The 20,194-nt window shown below is 46.1% G+C and overlaps 1 protein-coding gene across 9 annotated transcripts in view; it reads left to right on the forward strand.

Moving 5' to 3' along the window:
* Positions 1-20,194, forward strand: part of LRRC36 (leucine rich repeat containing 36) — an 82,538-nt gene that overhangs the window by 34,720 nt on the left and 27,624 nt on the right. For 4 of the 9 annotated variants that reach the window (XM_073307303.1, XM_073307306.1, XM_073307311.1 and 1 more), the window contains 3 exons: positions 1,106-1,220; positions 3,950-4,064; positions 6,424-10,509. In XM_073307303.1, coding sequence (XP_073163404.1) covers positions 1,106-1,220; positions 3,950-4,064; positions 6,424-6,622 — 429 coding nt within the window. In that variant the 3' untranslated portion in view covers positions 6,623-10,509. Of the gene's footprint in view, positions 1-1,105; positions 1,221-3,949; positions 4,131-6,423; positions 10,510-20,194 lie in introns of those variants that run through there. The other 5 variants (XM_073307304.1, XM_073307308.1, XM_073307309.1 and 2 more) reach the window with 5 other exon arrangements.

Here is a 20,194-nt window from a genome sequence, read left to right on the forward strand (position 1 = left end):
GCTCAGTGTTCAGGTTGCAGCCACTGCAGGGGAAATGTTTACATCCAAAGTTAAAACCTGTTTTCAATTAAATCCTTTAAACAACGTATAGAAAAACATTTCTGTTTAAATCCGGTTCCTGACAAACCTTGAACTACCTGCCAGTGTCCCTTAAGTGCCTTTTCTATTTTATTGTTTTTTAAAGTATTTGGAAATGGCAGAACTTCCCCACACTCTGTTAACAGCTGAAAGCACCATTTTTCTTTAAGAACGCATTTCAACCAAGTCTTTAAAAGGCGAGGTGCATTGGCTTTGGGGAAGAGCACAGCGGCACTGCACGCATTTGCATTCATCACTGCACAAAGGGCCTGATATACTGACCATCAAAACCAATGGAAAGACTCCTCTTGGCTTTGACGACGAGGAGTCCTTGTGATACCTTAGAGACTAACAAATTTATTTGGGCAAAAGCTTTCGTGGGCTATAACCCACTTCATCAGATGTGTAGAGTGGAAAATACAGTTGACAAGAAGGGGTGAATATCAACAGAGGGGAAATTACTTTTTATAGTGCTAACGAGGCCAATTCAGTCATGGTGGATGTGGGCCATTCCCAACAGTGGACAAGAAGGTGTGAGTATCAGAGGGAAAATTACTTTTTGAGTGACCCATCCACTCCCAGTCTTTACTGAGGTCTAATTTGATGGTGTCCAGTTTGCTAATTAATTCCAGACTTAAAAGTGGCAATTCTTCAACAAAAAAACTTCAAAAACAGACATCAATGAGAAACTGCAGAACTGGAATTAATTTGCACCCACTCGGTAAGACAACTCACAGCTTTTCATGTGCTGTGTATTATACCTGCCTACTGTATTTTCCACTCCATGCATCTGATGAAGTGGGTTCTAGCCCATGAAAGCTTATGCCCATATAAATTTGTTAGTCTCTAAGGTGCCACAAGGACTCCTCATTGTTTTTGCTGATACAGACTAATACGGCTACTCCTCTGAAACCTATTGGCTTTAGTGGACATTGGATCAGACTGTAGGAAAACATTTAATTTCTCTTAACGTTTTGATTTTTCAACCTTTTTTATTCTCTGTTGTCAAATACTGGACTGTGTGAAGCAGCAGCAAGCCAAGGGGCAGGAGGAGAGCCATGTGTCATCTTCCCAATTACAGGAAGTGGACTACACTGCTGCTTCTAATTACTGCTTCAGTGGGACTCACTCACTCACTTACGGTAGGTTCACAAGGCTTGGTTTTGGCTTATTATATGTGATATGATTGTGTCTGAATTACTCTTTTCTCCTTGCTGGTAAGTGCTGTTATTGCAGCTCAGAAGAGTTAGAAATAAGTCCAAGTGCTGCTCAACACTAATACCCTGAGAAATGAAGGATCCGTTTTCCGCCAGAAAGGCTGTAGCATCTAATTAGTGGTGTTGTGATGGTTCTCGGGGTGCCCAGGACTCTGAGTCACTGTTACACCCCTGCCTCTAGCCTGAGGGAGTCTTGCTTGTGGTAACTGGGTGTTAGCTCCCTAACAGCACCAGCCTTTCAGACACTCAAGCATTCTCCCCTGGGCTATGCCAGTCCTGGCTTCATCTTGCAGGTTAACAAGAGGTGCACTCCAGTCCCCAAGTCCTCTTGAAACATTCTCCTCTGATAACCAGCCCCTGCCACAGGCTACTCACAGGAGTCCCAGATCTTCTCCTCCCAAGGAGTAGTTTACTAATTTTACCTTAAATCACTGTTCCTGTATACCACACAGCACTTATAATAAAACAAGAAAAAGGTGGAACTCCTTGCCAGAGAATGTTGTGAAGGCCAAGACCATAACAGGGTTCAAAAAAGAACTAGATAAATTCATGGAGGACAGGTCCATCAATGGCTTTTAATTAATTTCAGGGTCATTGCTTTCTAGAATACAGTCACCCATTCTGTGGCCTACATTTTTTGTTCCTAGATGTAGCATCTTGATCTTGGCCATATTAAAATTCATTTATCAACACAATTACTCTTAACAATTGGACTTTAAATCTTGTCAAAGTATATCGAGTTCATTTCATAAGATCTATTTTACATGAATCCATGATGAGGGGTATTCATTTTGTTTCCACCCTTTAACTCTTCAGTGATAGAGTATTGTCACTTGGCTTGCGTGTTTGTGTGTGCTTTCCGTGTGCCTTCCCAGCTCTGCGCAGAGAGATGGTTCGGCAGATCTTGATAGTACTACCCAGCATGGTTAAGTGCTGGGGGCTGGAATATTGTTGCCTCGGGTAGCACTGTTTAAGCTTCTCAGTGCTTCTGTTCTTGAAGTTCAATGTTATTAGCAGATATGGCAGCCTGTGAACTAACGCTGCACTGTTACTCAAAGACAGACCACAGGCATGGTTCAGTGACAAAGGCACTTGGCCAGGTTTATTGCCATCAAGACACAGTCCTAGGGCCCTGGCTCAGTGGTTACAGGTACGCTAACATGAGTGCCCTGGGTCAAGGACAGCTCAGTCAGCAACTGGACGTTCTGCTGCCACCTCAGCTGAACAAAGAATCAAGGCAAAGTACCCCAACATTTATAGGCTAAAAAAACCAAACTAACATAAACAAATGCCATGAAATGTGTAAGCTGGGTGTTACCCTCCCCTTGTTCCTGATATCTTGGACAAAACATCCCTATTCATTATGTTGTCAAACTATCTTATCTTGTACTAGTTTGGGATGTATCTGTACTAGCTGGAATATATTTACATAAATATCTAGTGCCTAGTAAGCGAGCAACAGCTTTGCCAAGTTCATGTACCGAACAGTGAACCTGTAAGCATCTGCTTTCCTACAGGGCCTGACTTTGGTTGTGGAATTTGATAACACCAAAGATTTGGCTGAGGCCAGAGCTTGCAACCAGTAGATGATGCTGTGGGGCTCCTATTTTAACGTAGGCAATCCCCTAACAGACAAACCATAAAATGGCCCTTGCAGTTGCTCCTGAAATAATGCACCTGGAATCTAGATCAAATTACTCAAAATATGAAAATACAGAACTGACTCCTCCTCGGGGTGCGGGGGGAGGTCACAGATTATTTGCCAGTTTGTTTAAAATAGAGTCTAGGAACGATGGTGAAAATCCCCTTAGAAACGTGACTTAGAATAATAAAATAAAGTAATAATGAGCTGAGGTTCTACATTCAGTGTAATGGCCTTTCTCAGTCTGTAACACAGGGTTTGAACATCACAACCAGTTGAGTAGAACTGTACTGATTTTGGTGAAAATCGTAAAACCAGAAAGGGGAAAAATGGGGGACACACGGACTCCATTTCCTCTCTGTTGCAGAGCCATGGCTTCAAGCACCCCTGTAATTACCTAGAGATCAAAGACCTGGTTGATGATTCCAGTTTACACTTTCCAGGATAACAATACCTCATCTCATCTCTGCCCATCTTCCCAATAGACTTTAACATGTTGATATTTTGAATGACTTATCACCCAGACAGAAAGAGGACAAATGGGGAGAGTGGAAGGAAAGAATGGGGATGTGCACACTGAGCCCCTGGCAGGGGGCAGAGTGGGAGACCCTGGGCCTGGGGGGTGGGGGATGGGAGCACACAGAACCCTGGCATGGCTGGAAAGAATGTGGGACCCTGGTATGAGGGAAGGGGAACTGGGGGATACACGGAGACTCTAGCATGGATGGGGAGAACGGGAGACAGTGGCATGGTGGAGAAGGAAACACGCAGGACACACGGAGCTTGTGAGTTGGAGTGGCAAGATGCCAGGAGCCCCTGATTTGTTCCATGAGTTCGGCCTACAGAAGCTACAAAATGTGCAACCCTGTAGTAATAGTAATCATTACTAGTAGTTAATTCTACTCAGAGGTACTATCATTACTATTAATAATGTTAATTACGTATTTTAAAGTGCATGTTCAGGCATACAGCTCTGTATTTTGCTGACCCCAACTCACTGTAATTCTTTTAGATGAGTTGCTACATAAGAACGAGCAGCTGAGTGTCCAAGTAGAGTACTTAACTCTGGAATTAAAACAACATAAGAAACTGCAGGAGACTGTGCATCTTCTACAGGAGAGTCAGAGGTATGATGAACTGTCTGATGTAGACGTTTTACACACCTGGCGGCCAGGTCTACACTAGGAAATGAGGTCAGTATAACTATGTTGCTCAGAGATGTGAAAAATCCACACCCCTGCGCGACTCAGTTAACCTGACCTAACCACTGGTGTAGACAGCACTATGTAAGTGAGAGAAGCCCTCCTGTTGCCATAGCTACCAGCTCTCAGGGAGGTGGAGTACCTATGCTGATGGGAGAAGCCCTCCCATCGGCGTCCATATTGTCCACTGCAGTGCTTTAAGTATAGACCTGCCTGGAGACTTTTTGCAGAAAAAGAGCCTCTGGCCTAATTTTCAAATGTCCCAGTCACACACACAACTCTCATTGAAGTCAGTGAGAACAAACTATGCCCCACACCTCTGAAAAATCAGCGTACACATCAGTGCATTAGGGGGGGTAATAGTTCTGACTCGTTAAATCAAATTGGATTTGAGGCTCATCTCCTTTTCTAAAAATGGGATTGACCTAGATTATGGTGACTCGCACTTTGTCACTATATTGTCTCCACTGTACATTTGTAGAAACATGATTGACTCATCCATAGTGTGTGATGAGCTACTATAATTTTCATTATAAGCCCGGTTTTAAATCAAAGTGAAATTTCAAGCAGATTGATTTTAGAAGCATGAACTTTTAAACAGAGGAGGATTTTTCACAGAGTTTCAGCCAAATTGGACAAAGCATTTGATGATCTCACTTACAACATTTTCAAAAATGTCTTGGCCTAAAACTCCAAATATGTTTTGATCTCGGTAAAGACTTGGATTAGTTCAGGGGGAAAGTATTTATCTGTTCAGAGCAGTTTCCTCATGCATCCTAAACCCTGCATGGAGTCCTAAACGCCTCATGACCCCAAGCACACTTTACAAGGTCTGCCCAGTATCACTGGTGTGTTTGCACAGCTCATAAGTTTGTCGGAGACTCTTGACGCTGCGCAGTTCTTCAATATGTTAATAGGCCAAAGCAACACTTTATTTAAATGAATGAATATTGCAGTTTTCTTAAAATACAAACATATTAGCCTGGGGAAAAAAAATCAAAATTAAGATTACATTAAAAAAAAAAGAGCTAAACCTTAAAAGTAAGGAACTTTACAGTTGATGTCACTCAAGTAATCTTAAGTCTGATCTTGTACAACAGCTCATAGAACAGCCAAAAACCTAGAGACAATCCTGCATTCATATTATGGACATATAAAATAGCATACTTATTCATTGCAACAGTGACTCTGAAAACTTAGAAGCAATCTAACTAGACATTGGCTATGTACACGCTACAACTTAGGCCAGTATAAATTTCTTCACTCAGAGGTGTGAATGAGCCACTCCCGAGTGATGTAAATTACACCGACCTGGTGCGGACAGTGCTGTGTTGTAGGAGAGCTTCTCCCGATGCCGTAGTTACCGCCACTCGTTGGGGGTGGATTAAGTAAATCGACGGGAGACCTCTCTCCCATCCACTTAGAGGGTCTGCACTAGCAGCGGTGCCCTGGCACAGGTGCGGCTGTAAGCTCTGTAGTGTTGCCGTAGCCTAATGTAGCTGATAGAATTACTCCAGCATTTTCATCAAATTGCACCAGTCTCAATTGGTACTACAGACTACTCCTTCCTTCTTTGAAACCATAGTCAGTCACTGGAAGAAGACAGGCTTTTCCTTATTGAACCCTAAAATGACCATAACAGAGGTTGTGTCGTGCTAGGAAACTCTCAGACATGTAGCTACTATGTGTAATGATCAGAACAACATCAACAAACAGAGGTAGCTTGCATGCATCAGCGTGTGGGGACGGATCATACTTGCATATCAGATGCATATGTACATAACCAAAGGCACCCATTACTGAGAGTTTCTCGATGGCATGGGAACTTTGCTCAAATATGGAAGTAGTGGATTTAATATATTCACAGGTGTGAACAGACCCCTTTTGTGAATCTAGTCCCATATGTTCTAATGGGTGGTTAATCAATTGTCCATCAGGTCAGTAGGTTTCTTATTATCATCTACAATATAACTCTTTCTACTGATGTGCTTGTAGCTGTCCATAACACATTACTTAGGCCTGTAACAGGTTTATAACACCAATCATTTTAGCCCCTTATAAACTATTTATAAATGGAACCTTAAAGTGTGACTGCTGTTATAATTGGTTTGAAATACAGAAGCATGAACTACACACTTCATTTTAACTTTTCGTTTGCTATGAATTTGAAGAAATGGAAATTAGTATCTCATTTTGGGGAATACATTCCACATCTTAGCAGAGTTCATTCCGATGAATGTATGCTTATGCATCATTTTAACCGCCTCTTCGCCATCTTGCCCAGGTCTTTAGTGTCCACAAACAACTTTCTGCTGCAACAGCTGAATAAAGAGCACAATCCTAATTCCGTAAAAACAACGCTTTCTTCTGAGAAATTCACCCTTCGTGAGAGATCGCCTCCCTTAGAAAGAACTCCTCCTGTATCAGCACATGGCTCTAGTCAGTATTGTAATGCAGAGCAATTAAGCAATTCTCCTCTCTAAAGTAAACAAGGAGTCACTTCACATACTTAATGTTATATGGATTATGTTCTTTTTCATTTAAGTACAATATGAGATGTCAAACTATATTTAAATGTGTCCACTTTTACTGAAATTAATTCATTATCTCATTCTAATCTTACTTTGCATTAGCATCTTAAGCACCACTTGGTGTTAGCATTCTTATGTTTTTCTGTCTTTATTGATTTACCAAAAAAATACAGAAGGCTCCTTAAAATAAAATGGTAGTCTACAGTCTTGCCATCCCAAGGACGTATGATCTTCGCAGATGCTACAGAACATGCAGATTCACACTTCAGAAAGTATTGGTGATTCAGTAGTGCATTCAATTTCCTCTGAAATGGTGCTGAATCAGTGTCCTGTGCTAGGTGGCTGTGTGGTTGAAGATCCGATATTTGATATAAATTGTAAAATAAGGTAATGTCCCATGGCATTTTTTGCAAGAATTTGGAGTTCTAAAACCAGTGTCCTGGTGAAATGTTATTTGGGATGATAATCTGCAGATAATTATTTCCTCTGCAATTTCAGTTTAATACAGAATAATTTCTCTCCCCCATCCTAAAGTGTTGTGTAGTGTTGCTGTTTGCTGCTAACAGCTGTCGTGTTCTACCCTAGAGATGGTTGCATTTCAGCTATGGGATGGTGATTCCAGTATATGTTCCCTGAGAAAGATGTAAAGCGTTAAGGTTGCCCGGTGGTATCTTGTGCTCTTCCACAACATCCAGTTCAATAAAACTCAAACTGTTGAAAACCAGGAAATAAAGCATTAAGGTAATTCAGCTTTTAACGCCTGAAAGGTGGACACCAATGCAACCTTAACTCTGTCCCCCTGGAGCTGGGACTAGCCTTTAGGAGTTATCTGCATGCATTCTAGCTGCAGTCACTGGGTTAAGTGTAGCTGTATTGAATGCTGGAGGGATTGGGTGGGGCAGATTAGCAGAACTGTGAATACGATTTGAGGTGATGCGTGGGGGTGGGGTGGAATCTGAGCACTTCCGTGTGCTGAAAAGCAACGGGTATGTGTGTACCCTGAGGGATGCAGTTTGCCGCATATCAGCACTCAGTTGTGTAGTTGTGTCTGTAGCGATACTGAGGGGGTCTTCTTCCCCTGGGGATTGTGGGCAGTGAGGTGTGATGTGAGTACCGTGTGGGTGTTATGGTGGAGACATAAAAGCGTTGTGTTAGAGGAACCCCGTATGCAAATATGAAAGGGCTGTGAAATGCACTAGTTACGGGGATGTTTGGTGGAGCAGGCTCAGTGTCTGCGTGTAGGGCAGGTGTAGGTAGTGCACTGAACAGGACCCTCAGCTACATGCGAGTTTTGCCTTTGATTCTGCCCCACAGTGGGCATGTGCCCTATTGACTGCACGTTCCGCACTATCTGCAAAGGTAGCATATGCTAGAATCATTGCTCAGAGGGCAGAGTTAAGGTGACGCTGGCAGGTACCATAACTCTCTATTCCCTGGGTTTCAGAGGTTAAATTTTGCTGAACTCAGTGTTCTGGAAAGGTAGGCGATACTACTGAGCAACCTTAAATTCTGCATTAATGAATTTTTTTTGTCAGAGAATTTCCTAGTTTTCCTGTGTTATACAGAAGGTCAGACTACATGATCAGAATGATCCCTTCTGGCCTTGGAAGCTATTATTCAGATTTCCTGCAGAGAGGTGAGGCCTCCAATCCCACCACACGCATGGGAGAGGGGTTCATACTCCCCAGAGGGGCAGGGCTCTCTGGATCCCAGCTCACATGGAGGGATAGGAGGAGGGGCTCAGACTTCCTCCCAGAGGGGTAGGGTCCTTTTGAGATTCTGGCTCACATACAGGGGCAGCAAGAGGGGATCAGACCCCCAGCTCAGCATAGGGGACAGGGAGAACAGCTCAGATCTCAGAGGGGAAGGGCACTCCAGATGCCAGCACAGTGGCAGGGGAGGGAAGAATGTGGAGGCGACTAGGCCCCTGCCCTTACTCCCCACCTCTCCCATGTTCACCTACTCCATCTCCTCCCCTTCCATTCCCCAAATCCCTTCCCTGTTCCACTGGCCTAAGCCCTCCCAACCCTTCTCCCCTACATCCATCCCTATTTACACCCTCTACCCCCATCCACCTTCCCTCCCTGCACTCTGCCAAACACCCCAGTTTTATCACTGTGTCTCCGCAAGTCTGCATTCCTCTTCATAGATGTGACCCTGCCCCATATTCCCTAGCAGGGGCTCTGTGCCCCCTATGCCCACTTCACCCCATATTGTCCATTCCCTCCACCCCATTCTACCCCCCCATACTAGCTGCTCTGCATGCCCCCATGCCCTACTCCCCCATATCCATATCCCTCAATCTTCCACACACACACCCCGGCCCAAATCAGGAATTGTGTGAGCCCTATTCCCCTTCCTCTGCAGTCCCACCTTCCCCCCTACCCATTGCAGGGGTACTGTGTGGCCTCCATCTCCCCATTCCAGGGTCCCCCATTCTCCCCTTCCCCTTGGCAGGGGATCTGTGTGTGCCCCTATTCTCCCCATGCTCTTCCCCCCTCCCACAGCAGCGTCCCCTATTCTGCCTCATGGCAGGGGCTCTGAGTGAACCCTCATTAAGCCCTTTCCCTCTTTCCCCTTCCGTGCCATGCCTGGGGTTCTGACTACCATTTCCCCCCTCTCCCCATACCAGGGTACCCCACTCTAACTCTGCCATTTCCCACCCCACTTCCCCTTCTCTCCCCCCAAACCAGAGTACCCCATTTCCTCCACCCCAGGCCAGGGGCCTTCCCCCTCACCATTAGTCATCTTTCTGGGTGGGTGATAAGTCACTCAGGATTTCAGCGTTTAAACGCTATTGGGAGGATAGGCAGGGCTGAGATGGGGTATTATTACATTTTTAACAAGTGGATTAACCAGTTGTTTGATCTATAGACAGTGGAAGGGGGTACCTGAGGCAGTGGCTGTGCTAAAGAATTGGTGGGGGCTTCATGTGCCCCCATTAGCCCCCCTTTCAATTTTCTGATTTTCCCCAAAAGCAATAGGGTTCTGGGCACCAATGTCTAGATCTTTCCCTGAAATTTTGGAATTGATCAGTTGCAGCGTTCAAAAATTTAGACAAACAGGAAAAAACAGAAATGCCCCTGAGTTGAGGGTAAGGCCTCGATGCACTCAGTGAAAACTGTCACGCATACTTCCTGTTGAAGGGGCTGTGAATTGGGAACCCCTTGGCTTTAAAGTGATCATTTCCATTGTTCAAGAAACATGATTACATTATCCTGTCTTTCATCTTCCCTCCAGCCATCATCCCTTCCATCTTCCCTCTGTGCTGACTGATCAATCGGGGCTGCGCTCTCCTATGGTATTGCAGGTAGAGAAAGTAGCAACATGCCCTGCCATCACTCACACATCTGCGGAGAGCATGTGCAGTTTATTGTCTATGAGAAAGTGGTTTGAACTCCTCCTAAAGTAGGAGTACAAATTAGCAGGGCACAGTCCCCAAAAGTTAAAAAACACTTGAGAGGCAGCTACTAGCCCTGTTCCTACAAATCATGCTCAGATCTCTGCCAAGTGCAGGGTTCAGATTTATGGTGCAGGGGTGTAGCTAGGTTCAGTAGCTATAGCATGTCCCCTTGAGCCAGCCACATCATCGGACCATAGGGCGGCTGCAAAGCCTCTGGCCTAGTCTTGCTCCATAGGCACATTTCACTCTCTTTGTTGCATGAGTGCTTGCCATGTACCGTTCTAGCGAGCTGAGCTCTTCCTTTAATAATGTTTTCAATAGAGCTTCCCCCAAAGGGGCACAAGCTGAGATGAACATTGAGTAACTGGTGGGGGATGATTAAAGCCACGGTTTGAACCCCACATGTGCAAAAATAAACATTGTAAGAAGCTGCTGATTTTGTGAAATGCTCTTTTGTTTGGGGAGCGGGGTGTATCTCAGGACCACGTGCTCAAATGACACCAAATTTGCACTAGTAACCTTACCTAGCTCCTCCATGGGGCACACAATTTCAAGACAATCTGAATAAGCATGCAGATTTTAGAGTGCTTAGAAGAGTCATCTTTTAAATAGGAGGCACTGCTCAATCTGAACTCAACTGAGCAAAGAAGAGAACACAGATTGAAGAGAGAGGAAACTCACACCTGCAGAATCAAATGTATTGTAACAATTCTGCTGGGTTGGACCTCCCCATTCAGGGATGCCACCTGATGTACTGGGATTTCACTGAGCCTGCCTGCTCCACTAGCCTGGGCTCCCCTCTCCCTGTTTTGCTGACTTAGGCTCTCCGGCCTCTGGCCGCACACACACAGGTAGGGACGCACCAGCTGTAGAATCACACAGAGTCTGCAAACAGCTCTCTATGAGAAGACTCAGCTAAGAAATCGCCCAGCACTCACTTGCAGCTCCCCTCTGAAAAGTACACCCAAAATAATATTGTCTTGCACTGTAGAGAAATGTATTCAACGTAAGTTCATAAATTCACCCCCTCCCTCAATGTGGAGGAAGATATGCACAACTTCTTGCGGTATCCCCAGTTAGAAATTGCACAAACTGGGTTTAATAATAAACCAAAACAAGTTTATTAACTCTAAAAGGCAGATTTTAACTGATTATAAGGGATAGCAAACAGAACAAAGCAGATTACCCAGAAAACAAAACAAAACATTCATACCAAGCTTAAGATCTTAAGGAGACTGGTTTCCATAAATTTCTCACCCTAAATGTTGTTTTAGGCAAGTTGCAGAGTTTCTGTAGCTTAGAGTTCCAGTTAGTTCTCTTTACAGACTAGACTCCCTGCCTTAGTCTGGACTCAGCCCTTGCCTTTCCTGCTCAGTTCCTTTGTCTCTTCAGGTACATTCAGCAGGCTCTCTTCTTGGGCCGAAAGACAATGGAGAAGAGTCCTGTTTGCCTTACTCCCCAGCCTTAAAAAAAGATTTACATAAGGCAGGAATCTTGTTTCCCAATCTTGACCTCCCCCTCCTTTTAGTGGAAAACTACTAGAAGTCCAAGATGGTGTTTAGTACCAGGTGACAGGACAACCTGACCTAGCAGTGTCACAGCTACATCCCAGGACGCCTCTCAGGAAGGAGAGAAGTTAGTATCTTCAAAGTCTTCTTGTTTCTTCCTAATGGCCCTTCAAGGCTAACGGCCCGTTGTCTGGTGGGTGTCTCCCAAATACACACAGTACACACAGACAACACCCCCTCATTTTAAGGGTATGTAGTAGCGAGGTGCCTCACCACCCGTTGTACCACCAGGAAGCGTCATGCCTGTACAGGGAGGTCTGTATGGTGGGTTGCACAGGGGACATGTCCAGGGAGGTCTGATTGTCAGTATTTATTCCAGACAGGTCACAGATGATCCTGATGGTCATATATCAGTAAATCAGAGGAGTTCAGCTGAGCTCTGCTGTCCCTCTGCATGTTAGCGAAAGGCACACACCAACCCCCCCTGAGCCCAGTGAGCTTCTCCCTGAAGTGTCCAGCCCCTGATTCATTGGGCACTCACAGTATTCACAGACTCGCTGCTCCTAAAGGAACCCTGCCCCTCATCTTATTGGTTACAGCCTAGATCATTGCTCCACTGAACACACAGCACCTAGATATGTTTATAGTGAAAACAAGCAAAAGGTGATATAACAAAGACAAGAGATTCTAATGATATCAAGTAAAAATATTGGAAACAAATGGTTACATATAAAATAAAATCATAACATGCATCCTAGAACCTAGATTTAAATAACAAGATATTTTCACATCTTCTGGAACAATGGTCACCCCCCAAAGCATTTTACAGCCAGGCTTGGCTGTGATCTTCCATTCATGAGGCAAGTCACAGTATCAACTTGTCTTCTCAGTTAAAGATGCAGGGGCTACCTGTGCCCCCCAGCTATACCCAAACAATCCATTATCTGTACTCAAAAACAGGATCCCCTCCTGCCGTACATTTCCTCTCTTGAAGATTTCACAGTCTCTTGATTCGCATTTTGGCTCTGTATGCAAATAGACCTGCATTGTGAAGCAGGTCACAAGCACATCAAACACAATGACCAGACATGGACATATGCATCTGTTACCCTCTGCCTGGAAGGAGCCAGTCAGGGCATGTCACCTCCTGTTTACCAGCCTTCGCTCCAAGGCTTTGAGAACATAAGACGTTATGAACCTATACTGGAAATTAAATATCTGTGTGCACATTTCAAAATGACTATGACAACCAGTAAACCTGACAGTATTATAACCTATAAAAACCCTGCAGCCCTGGTGCCCTCTACCAGCTGGCATCAAGAGGCTCTGGGTCACAACAGGGCACCTCAAATGTTGGATTCCAAACCTGTTGCTTTTAAGTCCTGCCGATCCTGCAGTGGACTAATCCCTCTGAAAGATGGACAGAGCAGGTGCTTCCTCTGTTGAGGAGAGTGATGCTGGCTGGCAGTTTCCCAGTTTTGTTGGAAAATGCCCATTCGCTGAAGTGAAATGTTTTGCTGCAAATTTTTTTTGCATCCTCAACAAAACTTTTGCTGAAACACAGGCAACCTATCAGCCTCCAGAACCCTGGCAGGAGCTGGGTCTCCAGGGGCTGTTACCCACCCCCTCCCCCCACAGTGAGCCGGGAACACAAAGACACATTTAACCCTTATTGATACAGTAGTCTACAAAGATCCCTGTGCCCATAGCATCTGGCACTCCTCAATATAATAGTCTTTGACGTTTACATGCTTCCAAGATCTCACATCTGAGACAGTTTCCCATTGTGTTTTCAGGGAATGCATCCAGTAGTTCCCAGATTGATAGGGAAAGTTGCCAAATGGCTCTGAAATGCCAAAAAAAAATTATTATCCTGGCAAATGGAAACACACACTCCTGAATTCATTTGTAGAAAGGAGCAGCAATATCTGACCAAGTTCAGTGTTCAGCCCTGGGCCCCAGGAGACCTTGATCAGCCTCTGTCCTGGAGCAAGTGACGGGGCCCCGGTGCCAGAACTGTGGCCCTGCCCCAGCCCTTCCACCTGCAGCTGTGCCCATTCCACCCCTTCAACCTGCGACCTTATCCACAGCCACACCCCATTCCACCCCTTCCCTGGCAGCCCCATCCTGCTTGCGCCTTTCTGCACTCCCTCTCCCCACTGCTGCGGCACAGGGACCAGAGAGGCTCTGCCCTAGGGCTGCAGCAGGGAACGAGAGCCCCTCCAGCCCTGGGGCCAGAGTTGGCAGGGGGGGAATTATACTGGGAGCCTGTAAGGGGGTCACACTCACCTCTCGCGAGCACCCCCTGGCCGAGTGCATGTGCCTATACTCTCTCTCCACCTGTCTGTGGTGGGTCTATGGTGACTCATCTTCTGGCCGAGTCTCACACTGTCTGTGTGATAAAAGCAAAGCAAACCCCTTCTGGGGTATAAGGCCAACAGGGGGCCTGTTTCAGCACCCTCTGTAGGGTCCTTCAATCTGCAGCCCTATTCTGGGGCTCACTCTTCAATCATTTCAGCAGGGCCTATCACAATACAGGGGCCAAACTGTCTCTCAGCCCCTTCTGGGCTGCCTCAAGTTATCCCTGCTCTTTAAGCAGTCCCAGCCCTGGTGTGGGGCCACATCCCCCAGGGCTCCCTCCCTGAAGGCTCTTTGCTTCTCCAGGCCTTTCTGGCCCCAGCTCTTTAGCTGGGCCACTAAAAGAGTTCAGTTCCCCTTCTGGGGTGCATCAAAATCCAGGCCACTTTCACAGTGGCTTGGAAGGGGGGCGAGGGGGAAGAAGACCCAGGCCAGGGACCCTGTAGATAACAGCCACCCACCATCTCCCTTTAAATAAACTGCATCGCTGCTACAATTCCCTGGGCCACTTCCCCATGGCGCCCGCGCATTCTTCACCCTTCGCTCATTGCCTTCTCCTGGTGGAGCCCTAGCAGCCAGCCTGGAGCACCCCCCCACTCTTCTCCATCTCCAGCAAGGAACAGCCCTCCCACGGGCTGGCAGCTCCTCTTATACTAGCCTGCTGGGCCCTGGTTGGCTGCTTCCCCACACAGCCACTCTAGGTCGCTTGGAGGACCTTTTTACTGCCCTTTTCTGGGGTGGGGCACGGCAGGACACAAGGCCTCCAGCAGGGGGACTCAGGGCCTAGTCCACCCTGACACAGGGCCCGAAATTGGCTGGGCCCCCTGGGCATGGGCCCCATTGGCCCATGCAGTAATCGGCTACTGGTTCAGGAAAGTAAATACCATCTCCTCTCTGTCCCCTGTTCCTTCAAGCAGCTATTGTTTCCACAGTCCTAAGGAAATCTTCACTTGGATCCACTTTTCTCTCTGCCCATCTCCCTCCTCCCCTTAGCTTTAAGTTCCTTGAGCAGGGTATCTGTCTCCATGTTTTCCTCTACACCAACAATTTCCAGACCCTCCTGTCCTCTCCACTCTATTGAAAGTGCCCTCACATAGGGTCCTAGTGATCTCACCCCTCTTCAAGTTGAATTTGTTTTGGTGGGCGGGAAATAACACTGGGAAACAATTGTACAGACTGTGCAAAAAACAGAGCTAATGAGAAAAGGTTAGTTACATTTTTGCCCTGGCAACCTTGCCAGTGTCCCTTTACATGGCCTTATATGCCAAAGGGGTGACTTGATTACAGTAATGACAGGTTTCAGAGTAACAGCCGTGTTAGTCTGTATTCGCAAAAAGAAAAGGAGTACTTGTGGCACCTTAGAGACTAACCAATTTATTTGAGCATAAGCTTTCGTGAGCTACAGCTCACTTCATCGGATGCATACCGTGGAAACTGCAGCAGACTTTATATACACACAGAAATCATGAAACAATACCTCCTCCCACCCCACTGTCCTGCTGGTAATAGCTTATCTAAAGTGATCATCAAGTTGGGCCATTTCCAGCACAAATCCAGGTTTTCTCACCCTCCACCCCCCCACACACAAACTCACTCTCCTGCTGGTAATAGCCCATCCAAAGTGACCACTCTCTACACAATGCACAATTACCTACAATGTACAATTACCAGCAGGATAGTGAGTTTGTGTGTGTGGTTTTTGGAGGGGGGTGAGGGGGTGAGAGAACCTGGATTTGTGCAGGAAATGGCCCACCTTGATTACCATGCACATTGTGTAGAGAGTTGTCACTTTGGATGGGCTATTACCAGCAGGAGAGTGAGTTTGTGTGTGGGGGGGTGGAGGGTGAGAAAACCTGGATTTGTGCTGGAAATGGCCCAACTTGATGATCACTTTAGATAAGCTATTACCAGCAGGACAGTGGGGTGGGAGGAGGTATTGTTTCATGATTTCTGTGTGTATATAAAGTCTGCTGCAGTTTCCACGGTATGCATCCGATGAAGTGAGCTGTAGCTCACGAAAGCTCATGCTCAAATAAATTGGTTAGTCTCTAAGGTGCCACAAGTACTCCTTTTCTTTTTGATTACAGTAAGTACCAACATGGGGAACAAATATTTAATTATGGGCTCTTCAGTCCAACAGAGAAAGGTGTAACACAATTCAATGGCTGGAAGTTGAAGCTAGACAAATTCAGACTGGAAATAAGGAATAAATTTTCTAATGGTGAGAGTAATTAGCCATTGGAACAATTTACCAAGGGTTGTGGTGGATTCTTCATCACTGAGGGTTTTTAAATCAAGATTGGATAATTTTCTAAAAGATCTGTTCTAGAAATTAGTTTGGGGAAGTTCTTTGTCCTGTGTTATACAGAGGTCAGACTAGATCAGGGGTTCTCAAACTGTGAGTCGAGACACCATTTTATGGGGTCGCCAGGACCAGCGTTAGACTTGCTGTGGCCTGGGACTGAAGCCAAAGTCTGAGCCCTACCGCTGGGGGCTGCAGCCAAAGCCTGAGTGCTTCAGCCCAGGGTGGTGGGGCACAGGCTCAGGCTCCAGGAATCCCCTCACTCCATCCCCACCCAGGGTCATGTAGTAATTTTTGTTGTCAGAAGGGGGTCGCGGTGCAATGAAGTTTGAGAACTGCTGGACTAGATGATCACAATGTTCCCTTCTGGCCTTGTAATCTATGGGTCTTAAGGCACTCTTAGGAACATGGTCCCTGCTCTTTCTAGTGTTGGGTATAAAAGGGTCTAATTTAAAACATCAAAGGCAATTGCTTACAAATTGTTTGAGAGTCTCTTGGGCCAGTTTACTTGGACTTACAATGGAGCACCATACAGCTAGCATTATTCAGTTAAAATCACACATATGGTTCCTCGGGGTCTCACTGGAAAGTGCAGACTCAGCAAGGAAACTTTCAGTTACTTAATCTCTGAAATAGAAGGTCACTGCTTCTTCTCAGGCCTGTAACCCTAGGAGTGGGAGAGCTGGCCACAGGGCTGGGCCAAGTGTCTGGTAGCACTTTTGAATTCTGCAGCTTCTTTTGTGGGTTCAGCAAACTTCTCTTCTTAGTCCTGGAGGAAGGGAGAGGCTAGCCATGGAGGTTCAGCAAAACTTTGAGATCCACCTTTGTAACTTCCATTTATATACCCTCTTTGGGGATTTGTCGGAGGAGAATGGTCCTCATTTCTTTTGGACACTTGCCAAGGGGTCTCTGGTTTCTGTTCTCACTTTTATTGCTGCTTCCATCAATATCCAGTAGATGGCAACAGTGTGTAACAAATATCTTTTATCCTTTTTCTTCTTAAGAAGCTTTTTTACGTTCCATTGTTTTCGAGGACTGTATTTCTGTCTTAGCCAGACTCTTAAATGGAATACCCCCTTTTTCAAGCAATTTCTTTTACTACATCAAAACTAGACCCTGGTTAGGTACTTACATCTTTCATCTTTACAACTTACATCCTTTGTGTGCTTTGCTTTTCACATAATTGCCAACAAAATCCTTTCTAGCTACTCTAAATGTAGTGGTCCTAGTCCATAGATTCATTGGTTATATTTTCACACCTTTCATTTCACATTGTTCAGGAACTTACACTACAACAAGACATTATTCTGAAGGGAAAAGGCAGGTTAACCGCATACAGAGAGATGGATGTGTGCTTCGTAAGGCAGACAACTATACGGTTCTTAATCTGGGCTGAAAGCTAGTTGGCATGAATTGCTAGGAGTATCAGAAAGTTTGACCCATAGAACCTTTCCCTTTCTACAAGTCATACAGAATGTTATTTCTACCTAGCTTAACTCCTGTGGTTTTCACACTCTCCTGAGAACTTGATGAACTCCAGGGTGCAATGGCCACTATACATAGGAAAACAAGGTGTTATTCTTGGCTGTCAACTTTTGGGACATTTTTATAGTTTAGACAGAAAAAGAAAGAGAGAGATGCACAGGGAAATTCTATCCATATATAAATTATGAGATTATGGAAACTGAAACCATTGACACCGTAGAGCTGGGTGACTAAAATTTGGAAATCTGGGTCATGCTTTATGTACTTCATTTCCACAACACGCTGCAGGGGTGGGCAAACCTCAGCAGGTTCACAGGCTCAGTCTGGATGCACATGCGATAACTCATGGGCTTCTCTAGACAGCTTCAGAGAGAAAATCTCACGCAAGCAAGTTTCCTAGCAGGAACTCCCTATAAGAACCTCAATAGAATAGCTTATGCTTATATAAATAAATATATAAAGCTTATGCTCTAATAAATTGGTTAGTCTCTAAGGTGCCACAAGTACTCCTTTTCAATAGAATAGAACATCCTAAAGTAGCCTCCGCCATCCAAACAGACACTTCTTGGTGAACCAAGTTTTTGACACAGGAGGCCACTTGCCACCTGCAAAGAACTCTGGGTGGGACACATAGTGTAATCTGACTTCTTGATGAGAAGGCTGTTTACTTGGTAGGGTACTTGCTGCTCAGGGGTGTTTTGCACAGTTGTCAGGAGTCTCTGGCCTGCGAGATAGGAGGGAAAGTGCCAGGAACTAGCCTCCACAAAGAAGCTAATGGAGAGAAGGATAGTTAATCAACCGGTTGGCTTAGTTGCTGCAGAGCTACTTGCCGTACTAAGGGAGCAGGAGCTACGGGGACAGGCAATGCTGAGTCAGGAACCTAGCATCAGATTAACCTTCATCATGCTTTCCTTACCATTCTTCTCCTTTCCCCTGCTCCTCTCCCCTTCCCCCAGTGCTTCCTCCCTTTGTTCCTTGCTCCTCCCAACTCAGTTGGGATGATGACATTATTATACCTGTTGGCAGACTGTGACTTCTCCAGGATGTGTTTTCTGCTTGGTAAAGTTACTAGCACACTTCAGATGCTAAATAAATAATAACTCAGCTAAGGCCACATTTTTGATGAGCAGGGAAAATCCAGATGAGAAATGTTTCGGTGAGCTGAAGTGGTGCATCAGGGGAGCGGCTTTCTCAGTACAGCAGGGCTTCAATGCCTTGAATTCCTCCAAGGCACACAAGCATGGAAAAGGGGATATAAGACCAGCCATATTGGGTCAGACTAATCGTCCATCTATCCCAGTATCCTGTCTTCCGACAACGGTTGGTGCCAGATGCGCAGAGGGCACGAACAGAACAGAGCAATTATCGAGAGATCCGTCTGCTGTTCTCCAGGGCCAGCTGCTGGCAGTCAGAGATTTAGGGACACTCGGGGGTAACGTCCTTAACCATCTTGGCCAATAGCCATTGATGGACCTATCTTCCATGAACTTATCTAGTTCTTTTTTGAACCCAGTTATACTTTTGGCCTTCACAACATTCCCTGGCAGCAAGTTCCACAGGTTGACTGTGTGTTGTGTGAAGAAGTCCTTCCTTTTGTTTGTTTTAATTCTGCTGTCTATAAATTTCATCAGGTGAGCCCTGGTTCTTTTGTTATGTGAAGGGGTAAATAACACTTTTTCTCTACAGCATTCATAATTGTATAGACCTTTATCATATCCCCTCTCAGTCGTCTCTTTTCTAAGCTGATCAGTCCTGTGGCCCAGCAGTGGCTTCCTGAGGCAGTGGCATGAGACGGCACAAGATGGGAGAGCCGAGCATCATCACTCCCAGACATAGGCACCGACTCTGTGGGTGCTCCAGGACTAGAGCACCCATGGGGAAAAATTGGTGGGTGCTCTGCACCCACCGGCAGCTCCCCACCCCAGCTCACCTCCGCCTTCACCCCTGAGAGCACCTTCCCCACTTCTCCTCCCAGCACTTGCCGCCACAAAACAGCTGTTTCACAGCATAACAAGCTGTGGGAGGGAGGGGGGACAAGCGGGAATGCGGCGTGCTCTGGGGAGGAGGCGGGGAAGAAGCGGGGCTGCGGCAGGGATTTGGGGAAGGAGTCCAATAGGGACAGGGAGGGAGCAGAATTGGGGCAGGGACTTTGAGGAAGGGTTTGGAATGGGGGTGGGGGGGTGGAGTCGGGGCGGGGCCGGGGGGCACGAGCACCCACCGGCGCCAGGAGAAGTTGGTGCCTATGCTCCCAGACACACAGTATTCCCAAGGCCTGGTCTCTGTTGACCTCAGTATTCTGGCCCACTCTGCTGTCCTCTCTGGCCTGGTGGCTCTGGGATTCCTCTAACCTGTGACTTCAGAAGAGACAGACCCATCAGTCTGGGGAAGCAATTCCAGCACTGCTCTTAGTGGGTGTGAGGCCAGAGCCCTAGCCCCAGGTATCTAGGCACCTGGGAGTTAGGTGCCTT

The sequence above is a fragment of the Lepidochelys kempii genome, chromosome 12, assembly GCF_965140265.1.
Source record: "Lepidochelys kempii isolate rLepKem1 chromosome 12, rLepKem1.hap2, whole genome shotgun sequence".
NCBI lineage: Eukaryota > Metazoa > Chordata > Testudines > Cheloniidae > Lepidochelys > Lepidochelys kempii.